Raw genomic sequence first — 22,216 nt, 5'->3', positions numbered from 1 at the left:
GCAGGTGAAGTGCATAGTGAGCCCTCGGGAGCTATCCATCTGACTGCAGGCATGAGCTGGAGCCCGTGGGTGTCAGGAACCAGTTCTGGGAGGCATGAGTCCAGGGTGGCAGGAGCCAGTTCTGGGAGGGCTTCCTGGAGGAGGTGTGCTAACACTTGGTCAACGCTGTAGAGTAGGTTCTGGGGCCCAGGGGAGGGTCAGTCCCTGCAGAAGCCCCAGGCTGAGCTCCTCTTTCTCCTCCTGTGTTGCACAGCGGGAGTTTGAGTGTATCAACCCCAAGAAGCAAAAGAAGAAGAAGAACTATAAAAACTCAGGCGTCATTATCCTGCGTTCCTGCAAGGTGAGTCAGCCTGGGTGGGCGTGGTGCAGGGGCAAGGTTTGGGGTCACGCAGAGACATATCACTGCAGAAGAGAGAGAGCACTAGGTGTGGAGCCAGCAAGTGAAGTGAAGGGAAAGTCGCTCCGTCATGTCCAACTCACAGTTTGTGACCCCATGAACTATACAGTCCATGGAATTCTCCAGGCTAGAATACTGGAGTAGGTAGCCTTTCCCTTCTCCAGGAGATCTTCCCAACCCAGGAATCAAACCCAGATCTTCCCCATTACAGGCGGATTCTTTACCAGATGAGCCACAAGGGAAGCCCAAGAATATTGGAGTGGGTGGGTAGTGGAGCCAGCAAGGCCTGGGTTCACATCCTGGTTCTGCCAGTTCTGTCCTGGCCCTGAGACCTTTTGAGCTTAACCTCTCTAGGCCTCAGTCTGCTCATCTGTGGAATGGAAACATTAATATGATTAAGCACATAAAGTCTTATATCCTGTTCCTGTGCTGAAGTCAAGGAGGGCATGAGATGACCTTCCAGGGTCTCCTGGTTGGAGAGTAACTGTTGTTGTTGCTTAGTTGCTCAGTTGTGTCCAACTCTACCACCTCATGAACTGTAGTCCTCTGTCCATGGGATTCTCCCAGCAAGAATACTGGAGTGGGTTGCCATTTCCTCCTCCAGGGGATTTTCCCGACCCAGGGATGGAACCAGCGTCTTCTGCACTGGCAGGGGTATTCTTTACCAGTGAGCCACCAGAGAAGCCCAGGGTAACTGTAGCAAGTTGCTTTTTCCCAGGCTTGTCCACTGCGTATTCAGCATCAGAGCGGGAGAGAACACTGGGCCGGGGCACCCTATCCCCTGGCAGTGACATTAGTGAGGGCTCAGGTTCCTGCCCCGCAGTGTAACTGGGGCCACCGAGGCCCACAGTGCCAATGTTCACACCACTGTGGCCAGGCTGAGGCCAGGGGCCGGGCCCCCTGGATATCTGGTGGCCACATGTCTGTCGCAATCGGGTGGGATGTTAAGGAAGGCAGCACCGGCCAGGGCAGCAGGAGCCTGAACACCAGGCTTGAAGGTCCCTGTCACTTGCTCTACCAGCTGGCTGCCCCCAGGCCTCAGTTTCCTCACCTGGAGACTAAGATTTGCGTGCGCGCCGGTGCGGTCACAGCGCCACAGCACCCTGTGCCAGTGAAGCTGGTGGGTTGCAGCATCATGATTTCACGTCCTGTTTCCAAAAATTGTGTCACTCACATCCCCCTTCTGGATTTCTGGCAGCCTGCCTTATTATTTTTTGTATTCAGCCCCTCCTCCTCCCATTATGGAGTCTTTTTTACTTAAAAATATTTATTTTGCAAGGAACCCTTCTAACGTCACCAATATTGGAAGGCCAGTGTCCTTTGCCAAAAGGAGACAAAGACCATCCAAACTATGTTTTAACAGCTTTAGTAATTTACAGCAGAAGGTCTTGATCCAGTGGCCTGGCCTTTCTGTTCCAAGTTGAGGTTGGTAAGAGCTAGAGAGACTTAGGGATCAAATGGCAACAAATTGAGGCTTTCTCTATCATGCAATTGGGCTTCGCAGGTACCTCAGCAGTAAAGAATCCACCTGCCAATGCAGGAGATGCGGGTTCAATCCCTGGGTCAGGAAGATTCCCTGGAGGAGGGCACAGCAACCCACTCCAGTATTCTTGCCACGGAAATCCCATGGACAGAGGAGTTTGGTGGGCTGCAGTCCACGGGGTCACAAAGCCTCCGACGTGACTAAACAGCAGCTGTCATATAATTGGTAGTTGTTACTGACTTTGGGCCCTGGGCCCCTGTGTGGGCTTATCGTACATCTGTGTGTGTACAGATGTTCCACCAGTTGGGAACCGTTGCTCCATTGTTACAGAGGGATTTGGGTTCTGTGGTAATCAGATCAGGTGCATCTGCTTTTTGCGGCCTCCTTGACCACCATCCAGGCCCAGAGCGCCAGCTCCCCAAAGATTGTTTATGGAGAGCATGGCCAAGTGAGGGCCGGCCCTCGGGTGTGGGGCGGGGGCCCTCTGACCTCTCTGATTCCTTCCAGATAACCCGGGACTACTCCTTCCTGGACTACATCCTGGGAGGCTGCCAGCTCATGTTCACCGTAAGGTTTTCCACCACCCTACCCCACCCCACCTCTCCGCTCCCCAGTGAGGATCCTCCTGAAGGGCTTGAGCTACGACTTCAGCAGGAGCAACTTGGGATAGACTTCAGGAAGGACTTTCCCAGGGCATGGGCTGTGTCTCGCCCAGAGGAGAGGGTTTGGATGGATGGGTCTGAGTCAGGGCTTCGCTGCAGGTCAGAGCCTGGATGCTCAGCCCATGAGCGTCACTGGTTAGGCTACACTTCTTCAGGAGGGAAAAAAGCCAGTTCTTTCCCATTTCCCTTCCTACCTCATCTGCTGCACCCTTTCCCTTGCTCACTTGTCTCCGTCCACACTGATCCTCACTGCTCCCCTACACACTAGCTCAGCTCTGCTCTGTCTTGGGGCTTTGTGTTTGCTGTTTCTCCTGCCTGGAACGCTCTTCCCCAGAACCTTCTTGTGCCTGCTGCCCTGCAGGCCATGACACAGGTCACTTCTGTCGAGGCCTCCTATTCCTCTCCATCCCATCTCCTATTTTAGTAACTTCAGGGCACTTGCCACTCTGAAATTTTCTCAAGTATTTTTTTTTTTTTAATTTTCTTCTTTCTTTTTGGCCACACCATGTGGCATTTGGGATCTTAGTTCCCCGACCAGGGATCAAACCCGCACCCCCCTGCAGTGGATTCTCAAGTATTTTTCACTGTCCCTGCCCCACTAGTGTCCTGAGTGTGGGGCTGCTGCTCTGTTTCCTCTCCACCCTCGAGGTATCACTCAGTACCCAGCATGTAGCACATGCTTAGTAAATACTCACTGGGAGGCTGAATGGTCACTCTGCCAGGGCCTGGAGTATATGCCCAAGACTTGTCCCATTCCTCACCCGAAGGGAAGCCTCGGGACCAGGGGAGAACCTGCTGGGGTCCTATACTCTGCCCACTTCCCATCTAGCCTCCCCACTCTTCATCACCACCTCCAGACCCCATGGGGGCTGGAAGTCATCTGCAGGACTCTTAGGAGGCAGGGGATTGGTCTTGTTGACCTGTAACCCTGCGGACCGTCATAGCCCCCCTACCCTGGAGCGAGGACAGGCCCTGCTCTTCCTCCTGTGTGCATGTGTTCACTCAGCAGATGATACCGAGCACCTCCTGTGTGCCAGGCTCCCGGCTGTGCCCCTGCAGTGGTCCCTGGTTGATCCCAACTGAGTCCTCGGGTGGCCATCTCATGCTCTGGGTCCTCTCTGGCTGGGCAGCCTTGCCCACCCCTCCTTGCTCCCATCCAGAGGCTGGGTTGGAAACCCTCAGGGCTGAGAGAGCAGGTGGAACTCAGTATCCTGCCCTTCCACCAGTCTCAGTCCATGTGGGGCACCTGCCTGGTGCTCTGTGCCCAGCCGTGGGCCTGGCGCTGGGACCATGTGTCTTACGTGTAGTGAGCATCCAGTGTGACCAGATGTGTGGACACTGCCCTGCCAGCCAGCCCCAGGTCCTGTTGCCCCTTGGTGATCTGAGGGACAAAGGGGAGATGGCCTGGTGTGGGGGCGAGGTGTCTGGGAAGGCTTCAGGGGAGCAGTGCCATCTGAATTGGGCCTGAAAATTGGAGGAGAATGAAAAAATGGCTTGGCTCTTCAGGTAGAGGGAACCTCATGAATGAAGGCCTGGAAATGGAACTGTGACAGGGAAAAGGTTTGGGGCTGTATGTTGGTTTTATATCACATTTAGGCAGTAGACTTTATGCTCTGGCAATAGGGAGCCACAGATGGCATTAGAGCCAGAGGAGTAACATGGTCAGTTTCCAGGGTTTGGACCATCTAATGGAAGGGGGGTCAGGGTGGGGTGATGAGTGGGGCTTCCCATGTTCCATCAGCCTCTCTGTTCCCTGCAGGCAAGATAGGGAGCTGGGGTCTCTGGCCTTTTCCTGCAGGTTGGGATAGACTTCACAGCCTCCAATGGAAATCCCCTTGACCCTTCGTCTTTGCACTATATCAACCCCATGGGCACCAACGAATATTTGTCAGCCATCTGGGCAGTTGGGCAGATCATTCAGGACTATGACAGGTATGCTTATGAAGGGCCTGTGATGGTCCTTGGGGTCCATCCATTCCAGGAAGCTCAGTTGTCAAAGCTAGAAGGGACCCAGAGATCATCAAACCTAGGAATGGGTAGCTCAGGACATGCATGTCCTGTGGCAGACATTGCTAATCAAATGCTGATCTCTTACCAGCTGGTCCTAGCTCCATCCTGAGATCCTTCTCCATACTGTACACCATGTAGCCAGTAAGAACACGAGTCAAGACAGAAAATGAAACTCATTTGCTCTTGCTGCAACCTCCGCTGTTAGAGCTGGAGAAGAACAGGCCTAGGGTGTGGGGAGAGGATTTATCACACAGATCAGGGAACTGGAACCCAGACATTCCGATTCCTGCAATTGCCCCCTAATGGCCTAACAGTCTCACTCCTGTGGGGAACTTCAGAGGAGCAGCCTGCCTGCATGGGCCCTCAGCCCGTGACCATGCTTCCTAGAGATCTTTGGTTGGGAGGACAGTGGAGAGTCAGTGAAGGAGAGCTGTATAGAGGGTGTGACCACTGACAGGATGGGCCATATGCAAAGTTGAGAGGGCCTTGGAGGATCCAGAAGTCACGTGAGGGTCATGGTGTCATTTTCACAGATGGTGTTTGTTGGAACCTCCAGGTGACAGGGTGGAATGACCAGGAGGCCAACACGTGGGAAGCGGGTCCCTGAGATTGGGCAGGCACAAGAGCAGGCTTGGGAAGTCTGTCTGCAGTTGGCCTTCTTGAGAGAAGCACCCTGAGGACCAGCTTCTGACTCCCGGGAGCTCAGGGTCTAAGCGGTGTCTGTGACCCCAGGTCACATTAAGAGAGGTACAGCAAGCAGAGCAAGGGAGGTGGAAGTCCCCACCTGCATCTTTGGGTGGGGAAGCCTACCATTGCTGCTCCAGAGACCCTTGTATCCATCTGCCCAGACCTTGTATTTGCTGGGCTGTCTCATGGGCATTCAGATGCAACTGGACACCTGTCCCACTCACTGAAAACCCTTTGCTTCCTTTATTCCCCTCATCCCCCATCATTCCTTCAGAAAATCCTTTCATAATGTACTTGAATCCAACCTCTTCTCCCCGCTCCATGGCCACCAACCTGTCTGAGCCACCATCACCTCCTGCCCAGAGCGATTGAGTCAGCAGCCTCCTCGCTGGTCTCCCTGCTTCTGCCCTAGCTCCTGACAGTTTGTTCTCCACATGGCAGCCACAGGTTTCCTCAGTAAATACATGCTGAATGAACAAATGAGACATGGTCCCTGTGCTCAGGGAGTTCCCACTCGAGGAAGAAGACAGGAAATCACTGCAGTTCCCAGAGACCAGTTTATGTGTGAGGCAGGAGCTATGGGCGCACCAAAGAGGGAGGCATCCTGGGGTCTCAGGGAAACCCACAGAGAGACGGGGCCATTTGAATTGGGCCTTAGAGGATGAGTAGGAGTTTGCCACAGGGAAGAGATTGGGGAGAGGTATTTCAAGAAGGGGTGCAACAGGGCTGAAGTTGAAACCTAAAGATGCCCTATGTGTTTGGGGAAGAGCGAGTAGCCAGTGACCGGGAGTGGGGAATGAGGGAGGGCTGGTAGAAGAGACTAGACTCTTGGACTAGATGAGGAAAGGTCTGGAATGCCAAGCCAGTGTTTTCACTTTAGAATTTTTCCCAGTCATAAAAGGGAGGCAAAAGAGACAGCCAGTACATTTCAATTGCTTCGTGACTGTGGTTTAGTGGTCGCCAAGGTCCCAGTTTGAGAAAGATCTCAACACGGTACTCCGGCCCATTGGTTAGAAGTGCTGTGATTGATTAGCAATGTCTGTCATAGGTGTAGATGGGGGTGAAGCCTATAATTCACCAGATACCCAGAAGTGGGTTTGGAGATCATTCAAACAGAGCTTTTTCTAGAGGCGGTGAACTTTTTCTTTTTGTCTGTGGAAGCGTGTACAGCAGCGTGGGCCCGGCCCTGGGTCAGGGTGGGGAGGGTGAGTGTGGGTAGATGAGGCCCCTGCCTGGTTGTCTCACGGTAATTTTTTTTTTCTCCTTTCTCTGATTAGTGACAAGATGTTTCCAGCTCTGGGCTTTGGGGCACAGTTACCCCCAGACTGGAAGGTAAGTGGAGCCAGATTGTTTCCTTTTGGCTGAGATGAGGTTTGTGTGATGGCCTCTCTGGGATCTGCCTTGGAAAGGCTGGGCTGGGGCCTAGCTTCCCTGCCTTCTCCTGTTTATCCCAAACCCACACTCATTTCTCCTCCTGAACCTCACACAGGTAGTAGAGCTAGAACAGGGAATAACTTATCCTATCTACCCCCTGGCACCCAGTCATGTGGGAGAAGATGCTATCAGATAAATAGGTTAAGTATGTCCTTTATACTGCTTAGGACTTCCCTGGTGGCTCAGTAGTAAAGAACCCACCGGCTAATGCAGGAGACACAGGTTCAATCCCTGGGTCAGGAAAATCCCTTGGAATAGGGATTGGCTGCCCATTCCAGTATTCTTGCCTGGGAAACCCCATGGACAGAGGAGCCTGGTGGGTTACAGTCCACAGGGTTGCAGAGTAAAACAACAACAAATATTGCCTAGGATGTACTTATACTAAAAATTATCCATTATATACCTGAAATTCAAATTGAACTGGGCATTGTATACTCTGTCTGGCAGCCCTAAAGATAGGCAGTATCATCAGTGCTGAGATGGGGCAGCAGTCCCTACAGGAGGGCCCCAACCTGGCCTGGGGGTATCAGGGAAGGCGTCCAGGAGGAGGCAAGGTCTAAACCAAGAAGGGAAGGGAGAATTCCTATTCCACCACTTGAGGTGGTGTCATGGCAGGTAGAGTGTTCAGGGCAGAGAGGAGAGCCTGTGCGAAGTCTGGGAGGCAAAGGGAGCAGGGTAAGTTGGAGGAGGTGAAAGCAGCTGGGCGTGGTGAGCTCTCCATGAAAGATGGGCAGATGGAGAGGGATGTGGCTGAGGAGGTGGGAGCTGGACGTGTGGCTGGCGCGCTGTGAGTGGGTCTGTGTGCTGCTGGCACTCTGAAGGCCCACTCTGGCTGCTGAATGGGGAATGACCGGGGTGATGCTGGGCAGAATGGAGGGATGGGAGAGAAGGGGCATTATCCATCACTGGTGAAAAACAGCAGAGGCTCAATGACTTGTCCAAGGACGTCTTCATAACAGGAAGCCTGAATTCCAGCTGGGCAGGTGGAGTCTCAAATCTGTTCTCAGAATGTGCTACTTTTCTGATGAGAAGCCTGGGGGTGTGAGCACAGAGGGCTCCTAAATCTACATGATGTCTCAGCCAGTGCCCTCTCTTGCCTACCCTCCTGTACCACGTGCTGTTTCCACTGAGTATTCCCCTCTCGTCCTCTCCCAGGAGGGCAGTTTTCAGCTAGAACTTAAGGGAGTGGCTCTGTGGCATGCTGGCCATCGTGTGGTAGGGGACAGGATCCTGTGGGGCCAAAGCTGGGCCTCTGGGCAGACACAGTGATGCCGCTGGGGGGAGGGCAGGCTGGTGCGGCCAGGCCCGGCATGAGCTCGTTGCTAGGACACCAGCCTGCTTTCAAAGAACTCTGGCTGAATGAGATGTTTTCTTGCGCAAAAAAGCCTCCTTGGAAATGTCACAGGGCAACTCTGGGGAGGGTGGGGGTGGCCAGGCCGGAGTGCCCAGCAGTGCCAGGAGGGCTGCTGGAGTGAGGCGTGGAAAGGGCAGTGCTCTCCCCTCCTCCCCTTGCTGCTGGAGCCGGCCAGGCCTGCCTCCCAGTCCCTTACCTTCCCTCTTAGCTAACTTGCCGTGCCCTGCCACGTGAACCTTCCTTTGCTCGTTCCCACCTCAGGGCCTTTGCACGTGGTCTTCCCCGGGCCTTTGGCCCCCTTTCACTGACTTCCCACGCTACTTCATAGCCTAGGGGTCATTTCCTCTAGGAAGACTTCCTCGGGCCCCTCCTGCCTGCCCTGGCATTGTCCTCCAGCACTTTGTGGGCACTCTGTACTGGTTTGCTTATTGTCTCGGAGAGGCTCAATGCTCAGGAAGGCTCTTGGTTTCCTTCTTGCTGTGTTGGGCTCCAGGCACACACACGGTGTGCAGTATGTGACTGTGGACAGTAAATTTGGGACCTGGTAGCCTGAAATGGCAACCCACTCCAGTGTTCTTGCCTGGAGAATCCCAGGGACGGGGGAGCCTGGTGGGCTTCCGTCTATGGGGTCACACAGAGTCGGACACGACTGAAGTGACTTAGCAGCAGTGGCAGCCTGAGCAGACAGAGGTGTTGGTTCTCTGAGTGGGAGGTTAGAAGGAGCTAGAAGCATGTGACTCACCGGTCTGCCCTCAGGACCTCAGTCTCTGCCTGGGTCTGGTCCAGGTGAGCACAGAGAGGACCCCTGTCCTGGGTAGTGGTGGAGGGACTGACCTTTCAGGTCGAGCCATAGTCAGTCAGGCGAAGAAAGGGATTGGGCCAAAGGATTGGCCTGTGCAAAAAGGTCCGGGGTGGGAAAGGGCACAGTTTAGGACTCTCCCCACTTTACAGATGGGGAAAACTGAGGCTCAGGGAGGATGATCACTGAGGTCCCTTCAGCAGCCCCTATGTGGCCCCAACCCACTGCCCTGCCAGGACCAGAGGGAATGGCCTCTGAAGTAACTCAGAACCATGGGCTGTGTCCAGCTACGTGGGGACAACGGAACCTTTGATCGTCAGAAGGCAGTAGAGTCCCAGAACTGTGGCTGGCCAGTTCCCAGGGGCCCCTAATCAGCTTGAGGTGGCCTCCAAGAAGCTTGTCATGTTTGTTGGCATTTCTCAGGCAAACCAGGGCAGCAAGTGTGGGAGGGGGCTGGGCTGCCACAGGTAGCATGAACTCTTATCCCCTGGATCCGGTCCTGGCTCTGCTCTAGCTCTGGCTCAGTCATGTGACCTGGGCATTCCTTGGGCTTCTCTGAACCTCAGTTGTTTCATCTGTGAAATGGAGCTGCTGGGTGGAGTAGGTGACTGAGAGGCATCCAGGGTAGATGGATGACCTCCCATAGCCCCACCCATGACCACAAGGCCCTACTCTCCCCTAAATAGAGGAAAAAAATAGGGAATGAAGAATTTGGGTGGCTGAGAAAATGGAATATTAATCCATTCCTGTCAGGAGGGGGCTTTTCCCCCTTGGTCTCTAAAATCTCCTAAAATCTGATTTTGCAGGAAGCCGGCCCAAGGGAGACTTGTTTCCCTGGCAACCATTTTCCTGTCTCAGCCCCCTTCTGTACAAGCCCCCCTCTTAATCTCTGTAGAGGCTCATGAAGTTTCCATGGCAACATGGACCTCCAGCCCCCACACCTGGAACCCAGGCTGGGGACAGGGTGAAGAGGGCCCCTGGGCAGGGGAAGGGCCCAGGAGGGACGTCAGGGGAATGTCTCCATGCCAGGCACTTAGGGCTGAGGAGGCAAAGAACAGAAAAGCCCATTCCCCTGAATGGGCCAGGGTCTGCTTCTCAGGCCAGCAGGGCACAGGGCAGTGCTGGGTTGAATTCCCTTCCCATCTTGGTCCAGGAGGGCTCCGCAAGGTCAGAGGTCCAACCAGCCCTTTTACCCGGCTTGAGGATCCTAGGCTTCAGGTCTCTTCTGCTGTGTGGTCTTGGCACCCGGCTTCTTCCCCTCTCTGGGCCTGAGTTTACTTGTAAAGTGGGGATGTTGGACTTGGCAGGGGCTTCCAGCACCTCCACTGTAGTGTCTCGGAGCTAGAGAGTCTGTCTGGGGTTGTTTGTGTCTGGACTGGAACATTCCTCCAGCAGCTGAAGGCGGGGGTCCCTTCCCCCAGGCATTTCTTCACCCTCCTATTTATACTCAGGAGAGGAGCACCTTCTCAGGTTAGTGAGTTTATGTGAGCGCAGGCGATAGCCTGACTTCAGTTCTGGTCCCAGTGCTCCCCTTCGGTAGATGTGAGACCGTGGGATCATCTGGTCCATTTGTCTGTTTTACATCTGTGACAGGGGGTGATACCAGACCTTTCTCTGGGTTGTTGTGAAGAACGAGTGAGGGGACCGCTAGCAAGGTGCTGGACATGGGCTGCAGCACCCAGTTCTCAGGGAAGGGGCTGTGTGGGGTCTCTGACTGGGAGACAGTGGCCGGGAGGGAGGGCAGACCCTAACCCCCACCTGAGCTCTGAGCCTCCTGCAGTCCTGGGTTCTGCAGCCACTGCAGTCTTATCCACAGCCCTGAACGGGGTCTGTTATGGGTCCCTGTGTGGGCCCGCGGCTTCTGGGAGTGTGCAGGGTCACCTTTGATGACCCTCCCAGGCTCGGAGCTGGGTCTGCAGGAACTGGGACAGAGCTCTCCACTCCCTGCCCTTCTGGCCCCATTTTGTTTCCCGATCCCCCAGTCCTACTCTGCGTGGGTTGTCAGCTAAGCCCCAGCTTGGCTCGCTGGCATAAGGTGGGCTTTCTTCCAAGCACTCGTGCTTATTAGTGAGATGGAGGAAGGCCCTCGAGGCCTGAAGAAGGGGAATTCTAGTTATGTGAAATTCTGCTGTGAAAGTAGATGGTGAAGTCCAACTGCTCCTTGAACCCGTCACCCTTAGACACATCTCTGCCTCTTCAGGGCTTCCTGAGTGCGGCGAGGAGGCAGAGATAGCCCTGGCCCCCCAGAAGAGATTGGGGTGGTGTAGAAGGATCTGGGGGTTTCCCATGTGGCACAGTGGTAAAGAATCCGCTTGCCAGTGCAGGAGATGCAAGAGACACGGGTTCAATCCCTGGGTCGGGAAGATCCCCTGGAGTAGGAAATGGCAACCTGCTCCAGTATTCTTGCCTGGAAAATTCCGTGGACAGAGGAGCCTGGCGGGATGTCGTCCACAGGGTTGCAGAGTTGGACACGACTGAGGGAAGGGTCTCAGTTTCTTCTGTTTATGAAGTGGAGGTGGTTGGACCTCGTGGTCACTCAGAGGCAGCAAAGGGGGTGAAAGCAGATGCAGGGGGGTGTCACAGCCTTGACCTGGGGTCGGGCAGCAAAGAGCCAGTCTCCCTCAGAGGGAGTCTTGCTTGGCAGCGGGAGAGCCTGCCTGGGTCCAGGTATAGGCCAGGAGGCTCTGACTCACCATTTTCTCTGCATTTCAGGTCTCCCATGAGTTCGCCATCAACTTCAATCCCACCAACCCCTTCTGCTCGGGTAAGTGTCAGGCCCCCTGCATCAGCCCTGGCCTCCCGGGGCGGAGTTCAGCTTTCTGTCTCTCCCTCCTCTCCCCATCACACTTGCTTAGGATGGCAGATGGGGAAGAAGTTGCAATTTGGAGTCAGGTGGCCTGGCATTCAGGGCCAGCTGTGCCTTTTCCTGGCTGTGTGACTTGGAGAGGTCACTGCACCCCACTGGGCCTGTGCCACTTCACCTGCCCCAGGGGAGGGAGCTCACCTCACTGGGTAGTCAGGTGGGAATAAAGGGAAGTGTTGACAGGAAGCCCTGTGTAGATCAGGAGGAGGTGAGGGCAGCAAATTACACACCTGCCTCTCCCCTCCCTCCTGCCCTCACGGGGAGAGCCCAGCTGTGTCCTGCCTGACCTGGGCAGGGCTGCTGGGCAAGAGGGAGGGGCAAGGCAGCGCGTGTGGTGTCTGTGCTCTCCCCGCCCCAGGCCTCAGAGGATTTCTGAGCCTCCCAGAATCAGTTAAGAAACAGTGAAAGAGAAGGGGTATGGAAGAGGGTGGTCCCTGACACCATGAGAACTTCTAGCTTCAACTGCCTTCAGATGTAGCATCTGCCTTCCCTGGGGATCCCTGAAGCTGGGTCAGGTTTGTATTTGAGAGGGGACTGCATCAGGTCACCACCTTAGGGACGATGCTGTGACTCAGAAGCCATGGGCCTCTGTTGACTGGAAGTGTGGTCCTGTCCTCTGGCTGGGGTCTGTCTGGTTTGGAGCAGACAGAGACATTCTGTCCATTTACCTCATCTCTGGCCAGAGGCCTTCTGGACAGGATGGCAGGGCAGGCGGTATTCTTGGGCTTGTAACAGCAGCTATTTACAGAGGACCTTCTGTCTGCAGGGCTGTGCAAACCTTAGTCCCCTCACCAACCCTGAGAAGCCATAGCATATGCAAAAGGGACCCCCAGGTGGCTCCCTGGGACCCCAGAGTGTCACTACAGGCTCTGCCCAATCATTCCTCAAGAGGAGCCTGCTAGACTCCCTCCCGCCAGCTTCCCAAGAGTGGAGATTACCAGCCCCTTTGACAGGATCAGATAGATTTAAGTACCTTCCTCCAGGCCCCATGACTAAGAAATGGTAAAGGCAGGATTGGAACGCAGGTCAGACTCCATGTTCAGAGCTCTTTATTCCACTCTGGCCCTGCTCTCTGGGAGCTTCCAGTACCCCAGGGCCCAGACTGGGCACGGCAGGGGTGTTTGGGTGGGGGGCAGCAGAGAGTGGGTGCAGGGTCAGGGAGGACCAGGCTGATCCAGAGTCTTCTCCTCTCCCTGCGGCAGGTGTGGATGGCATAGCCCAGGCATATTCGGCTTGCCTGCCCCACATCCGCTTCTACGGTCCCACCAATTTCTCTCCTATCGTCAACCATGTGGCCCGGTTTGCAGCCCAAGCCACACAGCAGCAGACAGCCACGGTGAGTAGGTGGCCTCTGGTGCGGACGGGCAAGGTAGGGCAGGCACCGGCTGGGTGTTCTGCCTCTCCATGTCCTAAGATCCTAGGTGAGCCCGGTGTCTCTCCACTTTTAGTTTACCTGCAGGGATGGAAGGGGTCTGGGGCAAGCTCGCCTTGGTTCCAGCTTCCTCGAGCACAGACTCCAGGACAGACAGCCATTGCGTTGTTCGTGCTTGGTAGAAAATAGGGTTGCGATTATTGGGACATGCCTTCGTGGGCAGAGGGAAGCCTGGGTCTGGGGTCCCTGCAGCCTGCAGGCAGACCCTCTGGCCCCACCTCACACTGAGGGCTTTGGGACTGTCTGGCCCAGGTCTGGTGGTCAGTGACAGGGCTGCCATGTGGCATCTGGAATATATGGCAAACAGCTGTCCTGGGCATTGTGCATCCCAGCCGCTCTCCTTCCCCTCACCCTCGCAGCTCCAGGCCCAGTGCCAGTGTTGGGGTCACTAAGGGGTCACCTTGTCTACCTCCCCTGCCGTCCACCAGGGCTTATGATGTGAGTTGCGGGGTCTTCTGCCACAAGTAGGCTGAGCCAAGACTGGGAACCGGCACCTGCACTGGGGTGGTGGAACCTGGACTGTGACTGAGGCATGGGTCCAATTCCCACCTGACCAGGTCTCTGAGCCCCTGCCACAGTCCCAGCCCTCAGTGGAAGGAGGCTTCCTCCTCCTCTGGAAGGAAAGGGTTTGCTGCACAAATGCTTAAGTCTCTCCTGACTGCCCTTTTCACTCTTGTCTCCATTCGCCGGCTGCCCCGCGGCCGTGGCCAGTCTCCTCTCCCTGGACCCCAGGGGCGCCCCCAGCCCTCCTATCCATGCTCCTGCTGACGTGTCCTTTCACTGCAGACAGCAGATCCTGCCCCTACCCCCCAGCCCCATGCCCCTTTCTTCACTTGCGGTGACCATCTACCTCCACCTTGTTCCTGCCCCTCAGAGACACCAGCTTGTCTCCCAACAGATCCTTTGTTCTGCCATCTCCTCTGCCTGGAGGTTCTTCCTGATGCTGGCTCCATCCTATCCCTCAGAGTCCCCTCAACTGCTGCCTCCCTGCACACTCACTCACTCAAGCCTCTCCCCTGCCTCCCGTTTATTCCTGTCTTGACTCTGATGATGGCAGCAGCATCTCCTTCACATGCTCTGTGTTTCTGTTCTGTGTCTGCCGCATTGGACCCTCAGCGCCGTGGGGCCGGGCAGTGTGTGTGTGTGTGTGTGTGTGGTCTCATCCACTCCAGGGCCTGTGCTGTGGCAGACGCTCGTGTTCTGGGAATGGATGGATTTAAGTTGGCCCCTGTGGTGTGCTGTGTACCGCATGAGGAGCTGGGAGGAGGTGACTCAGCCAGGGCCTCTCTCAAAGGGAAAGGGACCTGGTCCCATTCGGACTGCCCGGAGGAGGGAAGCACCTGCTCAGGAGGTAGAGGTTGACTTCCCGCAGACGGAGGCGAAGAGAAGAGGTGGGGAGGTTATGAGAGAAGACGACAGCGGCAGCAGCATGTGGTCTGACTGCCTGGGAGGCAGCAGGGGGTCTGTGGGAGAGGGGGTCCTGGGGTCAGCCTGCCACGGTGTGAATCCTGCCCCTGCCTGTTCATCACTGTGTGACCTGGGTAAATCACTTACCCTCTCTAAGCCTCATGTGTACCAGGGGAATAGTAATAGGACCTACTTTGAGGCGGTGGTGTTAGGATTAAAATGTGGTAACACAACAGCTGGCAACCAGTGAGACCTGAGAACGAGGAAAGGGGGCAGAGGGGACAGCCGGTGACGGACAGGAGAGAGGTCACTGCACAAGGTCGGTTCGAAGGAAGGTGGTCCCAGTCGTTTCTGCTCCAGGGAGCATGACCTGCTCTAGTCCTGGCCTTGGTGGTAGCAGCTGACGGCTCTGAGCCTGTTTCCTTTATGAAACGGGACAAGTAAGCCCACTTGAATGGGAAGTAACTGGGGAGGACCTGCGAGTGGCTTTTCTTGTGTTCCTGAGTTAGAACTGGAGAGGGCAGAGGGAGGGCAGCCCCTCACCTCACACAGTCTGGATGCCTGCTGCTGCCCAGGCCACTGTCCCGCCTAGTCTTTTATCTGCCTGGACTTGCTTTCAGAGAAATGGAAGAATGGCCTGCATTCTTGTTTAAGGATAAAAATGGGGTGGGGCAGGAGCTGAGGTCCTGAGAAGGGGGCCAGTACCCGCTAGACCCTCAGTCTGAAGAGGCTTGGGCCCTGGGGACTGCCAGGAAGGTGTCTTTGTGTTCTGGAGAACAACTGCTGAGGGCCCTCACAGGGAAGAACTTGGCCCTCGTTCTGAGCCAGTCTTAATTCTGACCAGTCCTAATCCTCACAATACCCCAGCCCCTTTCGTCATGACCAGGTCCTTCCAACCCTGGCTCCCTCACCCTGGGGAAGCACTGTCGCCCACCGTAGGTGTGACCTCGGGCCAGCATCCCTGGGCTGCAAGAGGTCCCTCCCACTCTGCTGTCCAAGACGATCTCCTGCCTTCACTCCGTCCATATCACTGTGCGCTGAAGGTGGGGCTGCCTGATGATTCAGCTGCAAGCTCTGGGGGCCCACTGACCTGGCTTACATCCCAGCTCCCCCACTTCCTGACAGTGGGACCCAGAGCAGGTTGCTTAAGCTCTCCAAACTTCGGTTTTCTCACCTGTACGACGGGGATGACGGAACGCTGCCTGCCTAGGGGAAGCACTGCAAGGATTCAAGCAGATCGGCATTCAAACTGCTCAGCACAGAGCCTGGCACTTGACAGCCCTTAATCAACATGGGTTGGTGAATCTTCTGAGGACGCCTCTTGGGCCGGCAATTGGTGATGCCAAGCTCATTTAGGCCTAAAGGAAGTGATCTGTGCATTACCTGATGCTTTTGAACAGCCGCTGTTTGGGAAATACTTGGTGTGGCTTCATCCTCCCTGTCCCCAGCACATGAAAATGTACGCACACCCACGCACAGGAAATCAAGAGCAGGTGGTGGAAGCATCTCTCCAGGCAGGCCTGCGCTCTCCCATTCATTCACACAGCTCAGTTCTACAGTGTGTGTTTCCGTGCAGCACTGGGGAGACCATGACCCCAGGCCGTGGCCTCTGCCCTTCCAGGGCCTGTGGTCTAGTGGGGAGCTGGGCCAGGAGACAGCAGCAGTAATGCCAACCGATTAAACCTGTGACGGCAGAAGCACAGGATTATAAAGGTGGCACCTACCCCAGACAGAGGGCTCAGAGCTGGTTTCCTCGAGGAGTGATGTCCAAGCTGAGACTTGGAGGCTGCTTAAGAGTTGGTCTCATAAAGGATGTATGTATGTGTGTGTGTGGAGTGCCCCAGGCATAGGCAACAGACTAGGCAAAGGTTTGGAGGTGTGGTGTGTGGCGTAGCTGAAGGAAGGGGTGTGATGTAAGAGGGGTGGGTGGGGGTAAGGTTGAAAGGTAGGCCAGGTCCCAGAGATGCCCTCTAAGCTAGTGAGGAACCTGGACTTCCTCTTGAGGGCAGTGACAGTCACTGACAGACACTAAGTTTGGGTGGGACCAGGGGGCTCTTACTGTGGAGAGCTCCTCACCCTCCCCTATGCTCTGACCCCTCTGCCCTGGGCCTTCCCACCCGTGGTCCATTGCTGGTTGGCGGCCTAGGCAAGCAGTGTTCTAATGGTGGGTGGGGTGGGGGTGTGGGGGTGAGCTGGAAGCAGTCAGCAACCTGGGAATCTCCCTCCACTCCCCAGGGCCCTCAGCTGCCAACTTCTCAGAAGTAAGCTAGGAATGATTGCAACTTTCCCGGACTCTGCCTGGAATTCTGTGGTCAAGTCAGTTTCATATAAATCAAGTTACATGTTAAATGTGTTAGGGGAAGTGACTATTTACTGAGAAACCTGAAAAACCTCTTTGGGTAACAGCAAGATACACTCCATCCTTGTAATGTGTTGGGGATTTGGGATCTGGGTTTGACCCGGTGGCAGCTGGTCACGTTTATGGAGCACGCACAGGGTGCCAGGCCCATGAGATACAGAAGGCCTGGGGGGAGGGACTGCCCTGAGAAGCTCTTAGGGTGTAAGGGGGTGGTGGGGGAGAAGTGTCCAGAGGAGCCCTCCCCGGGGGGTATTCGCTGGCAGTGGAAGCAGAGCTCAGGCCTCTGGGGAGTCTTGGAGCTGTGGCTAGGGAGGGTTCCCAAGCAGGAGGTAAACCATGAAAGGCACGGAGGTGGAAAGCTTGGGGTCGGGTAGACCAGGACCGTCTGTGGGGACAGCAGAGGCCCTGCCCTACTCCTCCCTTTCTCCCCTTCCACAGCATCCTTCCCATCTCTCCTTTGATGTCTTGGGGATGGGATCGTGGACCCCTGGGGTTGGAGTAGACCTTCAGGCTCCTAGACAACCTCATTTTTGCCTGGGACAGGCATGAAGCCCAGGACTTGTCAGCGGCACTTCCAGTACCAAGGCTGGCCCAGGCTGCTCCCCAGCAGGCCCAGCTGCACAGATGCTGAGGCGGGCACATAGGTGTGGGCACTGTGGGTCTGGCTGGTGCACAGGAGTGAGGGTTGAGTCCTGTGCCATGCCTCTGGGCCCTGCCCTAGGCGGCTGTCCTGCCCATTCAGGCCTCCTGACACTGGGGTGCTTTGCCCTGCCAGGCCCCACTATTGGAGAGATAGCAACTGGCCACTGATGCCATTGTGGCAAGAGCCCCAGGCTTGGGCTTGAACCTCGACTATGCCCTTCCTGGCTGAGTCCTTGAGCAAGTCATTGAACCCCTCAGCCTGTCTCCCCATCTCCAGAAGGAGAATCCCAGCGTGAGGGTGACAGGGAGTGTGTGTGGTCACTGCCACCATGACTCACCCTTTTAGTTGGTGCCTACAGTTCTGCAGGAACCCAGGCCTGCGTGCTCCAAGTCTCCAAATGCAGACACACGGCTGGCTGAAAGGGAAGAGTCGAGAGGGCCATGTCAGGAGGGTGGGAGACTGTGGTCTGAGCTGGACGGGGCTTGGAAACCAGCCCCACCCACTGAGTGGAGAAGCCTGTCACCCAAGGCCAAGTGTTCTCTTCTGTCCTCATTGCCAGGCTTCTCCTGCCAACATAGGTACCCCAGAAATACTGCCCTGGACCATTTGTTGTAGGATAGCAGTGGGGTTAGAGGGCCACAAAGAGAAGGGGGTGCTGGCTGGGACAATGGTGGGCTGTGAGGGGACAAGAGTCTGGAAGGGCTTATGAGGTGACCCCCAACCGGAGGAATGGGGACTGGCAGCAGCAGCCTCCACTGCAAGGATTCAGGCTGCCATCTCCATAGCAACAGGTATCCATCCCCAGCCAAGTGATCAGTCTCTTAAAGGCACAGTGCAGAAGTTGGATTACTGTTGGGGGTTGGGACTTAGGATGGTGGGGTCCATACCTCCATGCGGTTCATTCCTGCCTTCCACAGCTGTGCCTGAGGGAAAGGCAGGAGAGTAAGGAATCCGTGATGGCTGAACCTGTGTTCTCTATATGTTTCCCAGGCAGTGAATGGCTTTGCTGAGTGAGGTGGCGGCCAGATGCTGACTTGGGAGCTGGCTTGGTTCTGTCCTTTTTACTTCTATGACCTTGACTATTCTGGGTCCACATTGCCTCTCCTAAGAATCAGAAGGGTCAGACGAAAAGGCAAAGGCCCTAAACAGACTATTAGGACCCCAAGGGCTTTTCTGTTCATTTTATGGATGGGGAAAATGGAGTCCCCAGAAGGGGCCGGGGGGCGCTAAGCACAGAGCCAAGTTGAAGATGAGATCTCAGGCAGCTGGGAGTCCTGGGGCTTCTGCCCAGAGATCATCCAGTGAGCTTTCCTACTCATCCGCCACCTCCACAATCTGTGCTGTGGCCACATGTCACCTAATTATTATTCATCTAAGTATTTTTTTCACTTAATTTTATAAAGAAACTATAACCCACTGTACAGGAAAAGTTAGTTATTGTTTGCTAGGATAGAGAATAACAATAAAAATGAATACATCAGGCAGCACAGTGGTAGCAAGGTCTACGTCTACCTAGAGACTGCAGTCTCGGGAGCTCTTAGGTTCCTGCCTTCTCTTCGTTAATAGGGAGAGTTAGCAAGTGCAACACACTGGCACCAGACTTCCTCCTGGGTACAGTTTGTAGATTCAAAGATCACTGTAAAACCAGTACCCTCCCCACTGTGACTGATGCTGTGTCTGGGGTGTGACCAGAGTCTGCTTGTTGCCAGCAGACCCCACACTCCCAGAAGCACTGACCTAGATGGCCTGCTTAGCTCCTACAAGGTCGGCTGTGCTGATGGGGGATGAGCAGGGTCGCAGGTGTTCACGTGCAGGTAGAGCAGAGAAGGGCAGGCTTGTCTCAAGTCGACAAGCCATCTTCCCCAGCAGCTGTGGACCTCGCTCTGCCGGGGGTACAGCTGTCAATTACTGAGCTGCTACCACGTGGCTGGCGTGGTCTCTTTGAGAGGTACGGGAACTCCCATTCTGCAGATGAAGAAACTGAGGCACAGCCAATTGAGACAGTGGCCCAGAGTCCCACGGTGTAGCCACTATCAGAGCCAGGCCTGGAGTCCGGAGCTCTCAGACTCTCTTGAGTCTGAGAAAGGCAGAGGAAGAGAGCAAGCAGTCTGTGCTTCCAGCTATGATAGAGAGGCCTGAAGGGCCTGAGCGAGGAGAGAGGCGCCTGCCATCTGGCAGCAGCTCTGGGAGAAGCGCTGCCTTCCTTCTGGGGGTCAGAGGGGTTGGGACGGGTGGGGAAGGAGGGAGGGGAAGGGCAGCCAGGGGCCCTGGGCTGTGCTGAGTGCCTGCTGACCCCCTCCCACAGCAATACTTCATCCTCCTCATCATCACGGACGGTGTCATCAGCGACATGGAGGAGACGCGGCACGCCGTGGTGCAGGCTTCCAAGCTGCCCATGTCCATCATCATCGTGGGTGTGGGCAACGCTGACTTTGCAGCCATGGAGTTCCTGGACGGGGACAGCCGCATGCTGCGTTCCCACACAGGGGAGGAGGCAGCCCGCGATATTGTGCAGTTCGTGCCCTTTCGAGAATTCCGCAATGTGAGTGTGGGCACGGACTGGGGAGGGGGCAATTACAGGAGCCCAACCAGCATAGTTAATCATCTAGGCTGAAGGCACTGGGATTGCCTGCCCAGTCCTAGGCTCCTCTACCCTCAGCTCTGTTGACTATGTACTTCCTGAGGGCCTACTACGTGCCCGGGGCCATGCTAGGCCCTGTCCCCAGATAAGGCTACGTGACAGTCGCTGAGCACTTGCTTCAGCAACTTAGGGGAGTGGTGCTCAGTCCAGACTGGGGCTTCAGGACAGGGGTTCCGGGAGGACCTGCCTTCTAATCCTGAACCAAAAGTCAGAATTATCCACATGGGGCAAAGCATCCCAGGAGAAAGAGATGAGAGCAGAGGCCCTGAGGTGCGAGGGGCTTTCCTGGGATTCATAGCTCACCAGCCTCCTCGCTTCAGGTGGAAAACAAGGCCCACCTTACAATGGCCTCCTCTCCCTGAGGGCTTCTCTAAGGGGGAACTGGAGGCCTCCTACACTCCTGGAGGTGGTTCCGGTCCTTCTGAAGGGGACCCAGGTCTGCTTACAGGGAGGCTGGCATTAACTTGTTGGGCACTGCCCTTGCAGCAGGGCCCACAAGCAGCCCCAAAGGGAGCTCTCAGATGCCACCCTGTACTGCCAGCCTGGAGCCTACCTCTCAGTTGACAAGAGGCACACTGTGTTCCTCTCCTCATGGCCTCCACTGCCTCAACTGTAAGGACTTCGGGGTGCTGTAGCTCAGGTCCTAGGAGCTAGTCCCAGGAAGAACTAGCCACTCCAGTCTGGAAGCAGTGGTACTCACTTCTCTGCCCGGTACCCCGTGGGTTTGCCTGAGCTGGTTCAGTTCCTTCCTCTGGAGTGTGAGCCCACCCAGGCACCACATGGACACTGACTGAGCTCCTGGTGTGCCCGGCCTGTGTCTGGGTGACGAGCAGCGAATCAGACAGTCGCAGCCCCTTGATCCTGGCCAAGGAGGAGATTCGGAAATGTTTGCAAGATGAGTAGGTTGTGCAGCCCGCCTCCACCATCTCTTTCCCCCAAAAGCCTCCTACAGACAAATTCATCCTGAAATGTTACTCCCGGGCACGTCGAGTGCTCAGGTAAGAGTCACACTTAGTGTCAAGGCAAAGGAAAGCGCTAGTGAGGGTGGGATTTCAGGCTTGGGCTGGACTGAGGGACACTAATTTTAGACAGCTCTGGTCTTCTGGTCCAGCTTGTCCTCCAGGGACACCTTCTATACCAGCTGCCTGGGCATGGTGAGCCTCCCCACTTCACCCAGTAATCCTTTCTCTCTCCTCACTCTCCACCCTACCCTGCAGGCGGCAAAAGAGACCTTGGCCAAAGCTGTGCTGGCAGAACTGCCCCAACAAGTTGTTCAGTATTTCAAGCATAAAAACCTGCCCCCCACCAACTCGGAGCCCGCCTGAGTGCCAGCCCTATACCCAGCAGCAGCATGCCGGCTGGGCCTCCTGCCCTCCCCAGGAACATGCACGCTCACCCTGCTTCCCTGTGGGTGGCCCTTTTTTCTTTTTTTAAATGATCCACATTTTTATTTTTTACAACCGGACCTCCACCCCCAACTTCCTCCAGCCCAGCTGGGCTTCCTTTGTTGGAGTTGACTGATGATGCTTCCAGGACAAACTGGCTTCCTCTCTTCCTCTCCCCACCCTCTCCACTCTTAAGTATTGAATGTACTTTGTATAATTTTAGTGGAATTATTATTATTATTAAAGAGAATAAAATTTTTACAATCATAATTGGCTTTTTCCAAGTAACTAGCTGCAGACTCAAAGGAACGGGTCCCTGGTGCCTACTCTGTGGTAGCCTGCACCTAATTCCTGCTGTTTTTTTATACTGTGACCATGTTCTATTTGTTATACTCAGGGTAATAAAGGAGTTTTGGATGTCCCTGTGTCAGCTCCTTCCTCAGCTGGGACCTGACAGGCTCACTGATCTGGGAAAGGAAACATGAAAACGCCTTTCCCCCAGCAAGCCTGTGAAGTCGGTACCGTCACCTCTACTTGGGGACATGCATTCCACAGAAACAGAATACAGCTGTTAAACTGGCAGACAGCCTGGCACATTCATGCATGCTCAATAAACATCTGCAGCAGGATGGAATGCATGAGCCCTCACCAGTGATCGCA

General features: G+C 55.3%; 1 protein-coding gene across 5 annotated transcripts in view; it reads left to right on the top strand.

Moving 5' to 3' along the window:
• Positions 1–21,975, top strand: part of CPNE2 (copine 2) — a 51,947-nt gene extending 29,972 nt beyond the window's left edge. For 3 of the 5 annotated variants that reach the window (XM_088830037.1, XM_088830038.1, XM_088830040.1), the window contains 9 exons: positions 254–340; positions 2,388–2,447; positions 4,341–4,474; positions 6,517–6,571; positions 11,539–11,590; positions 12,892–13,025; positions 19,836–20,072; positions 21,114–21,169; positions 21,389–21,975. In XM_088830037.1, coding sequence (XP_088686163.1) covers positions 254–340; positions 2,388–2,447; positions 4,341–4,474; positions 6,517–6,571; positions 11,539–11,590; positions 12,892–13,025; positions 19,836–20,072; positions 21,114–21,169; positions 21,389–21,605 — 1,032 coding nt within the window. In that variant the 3' untranslated portion in view covers positions 21,606–21,975. The remainder of the gene's footprint in view (positions 1–253; positions 341–2,387; positions 2,448–4,340; positions 4,475–6,516; positions 6,572–11,538; positions 11,591–12,891; positions 13,026–19,835; positions 20,073–21,113; positions 21,170–21,388) is intronic. The other 2 variants (XM_055412698.2, XM_055412699.2) reach the window with 1 other exon arrangement.
• Positions 21,976–22,216: the final 241 nt, after the last annotated feature.

This window comes from Moschus berezovskii, chromosome 22 (genome assembly GCF_049115385.1).
Source record: "Moschus berezovskii isolate FMDL1 chromosome 22, NW_MosBer_1.0, whole genome shotgun sequence".
NCBI classification, from domain to species: domain Eukaryota; kingdom Metazoa; phylum Chordata; class Mammalia; order Artiodactyla; family Moschidae; genus Moschus; species Moschus berezovskii.
This window is presented reverse-complemented; position numbering and strand designations above follow the sequence as displayed.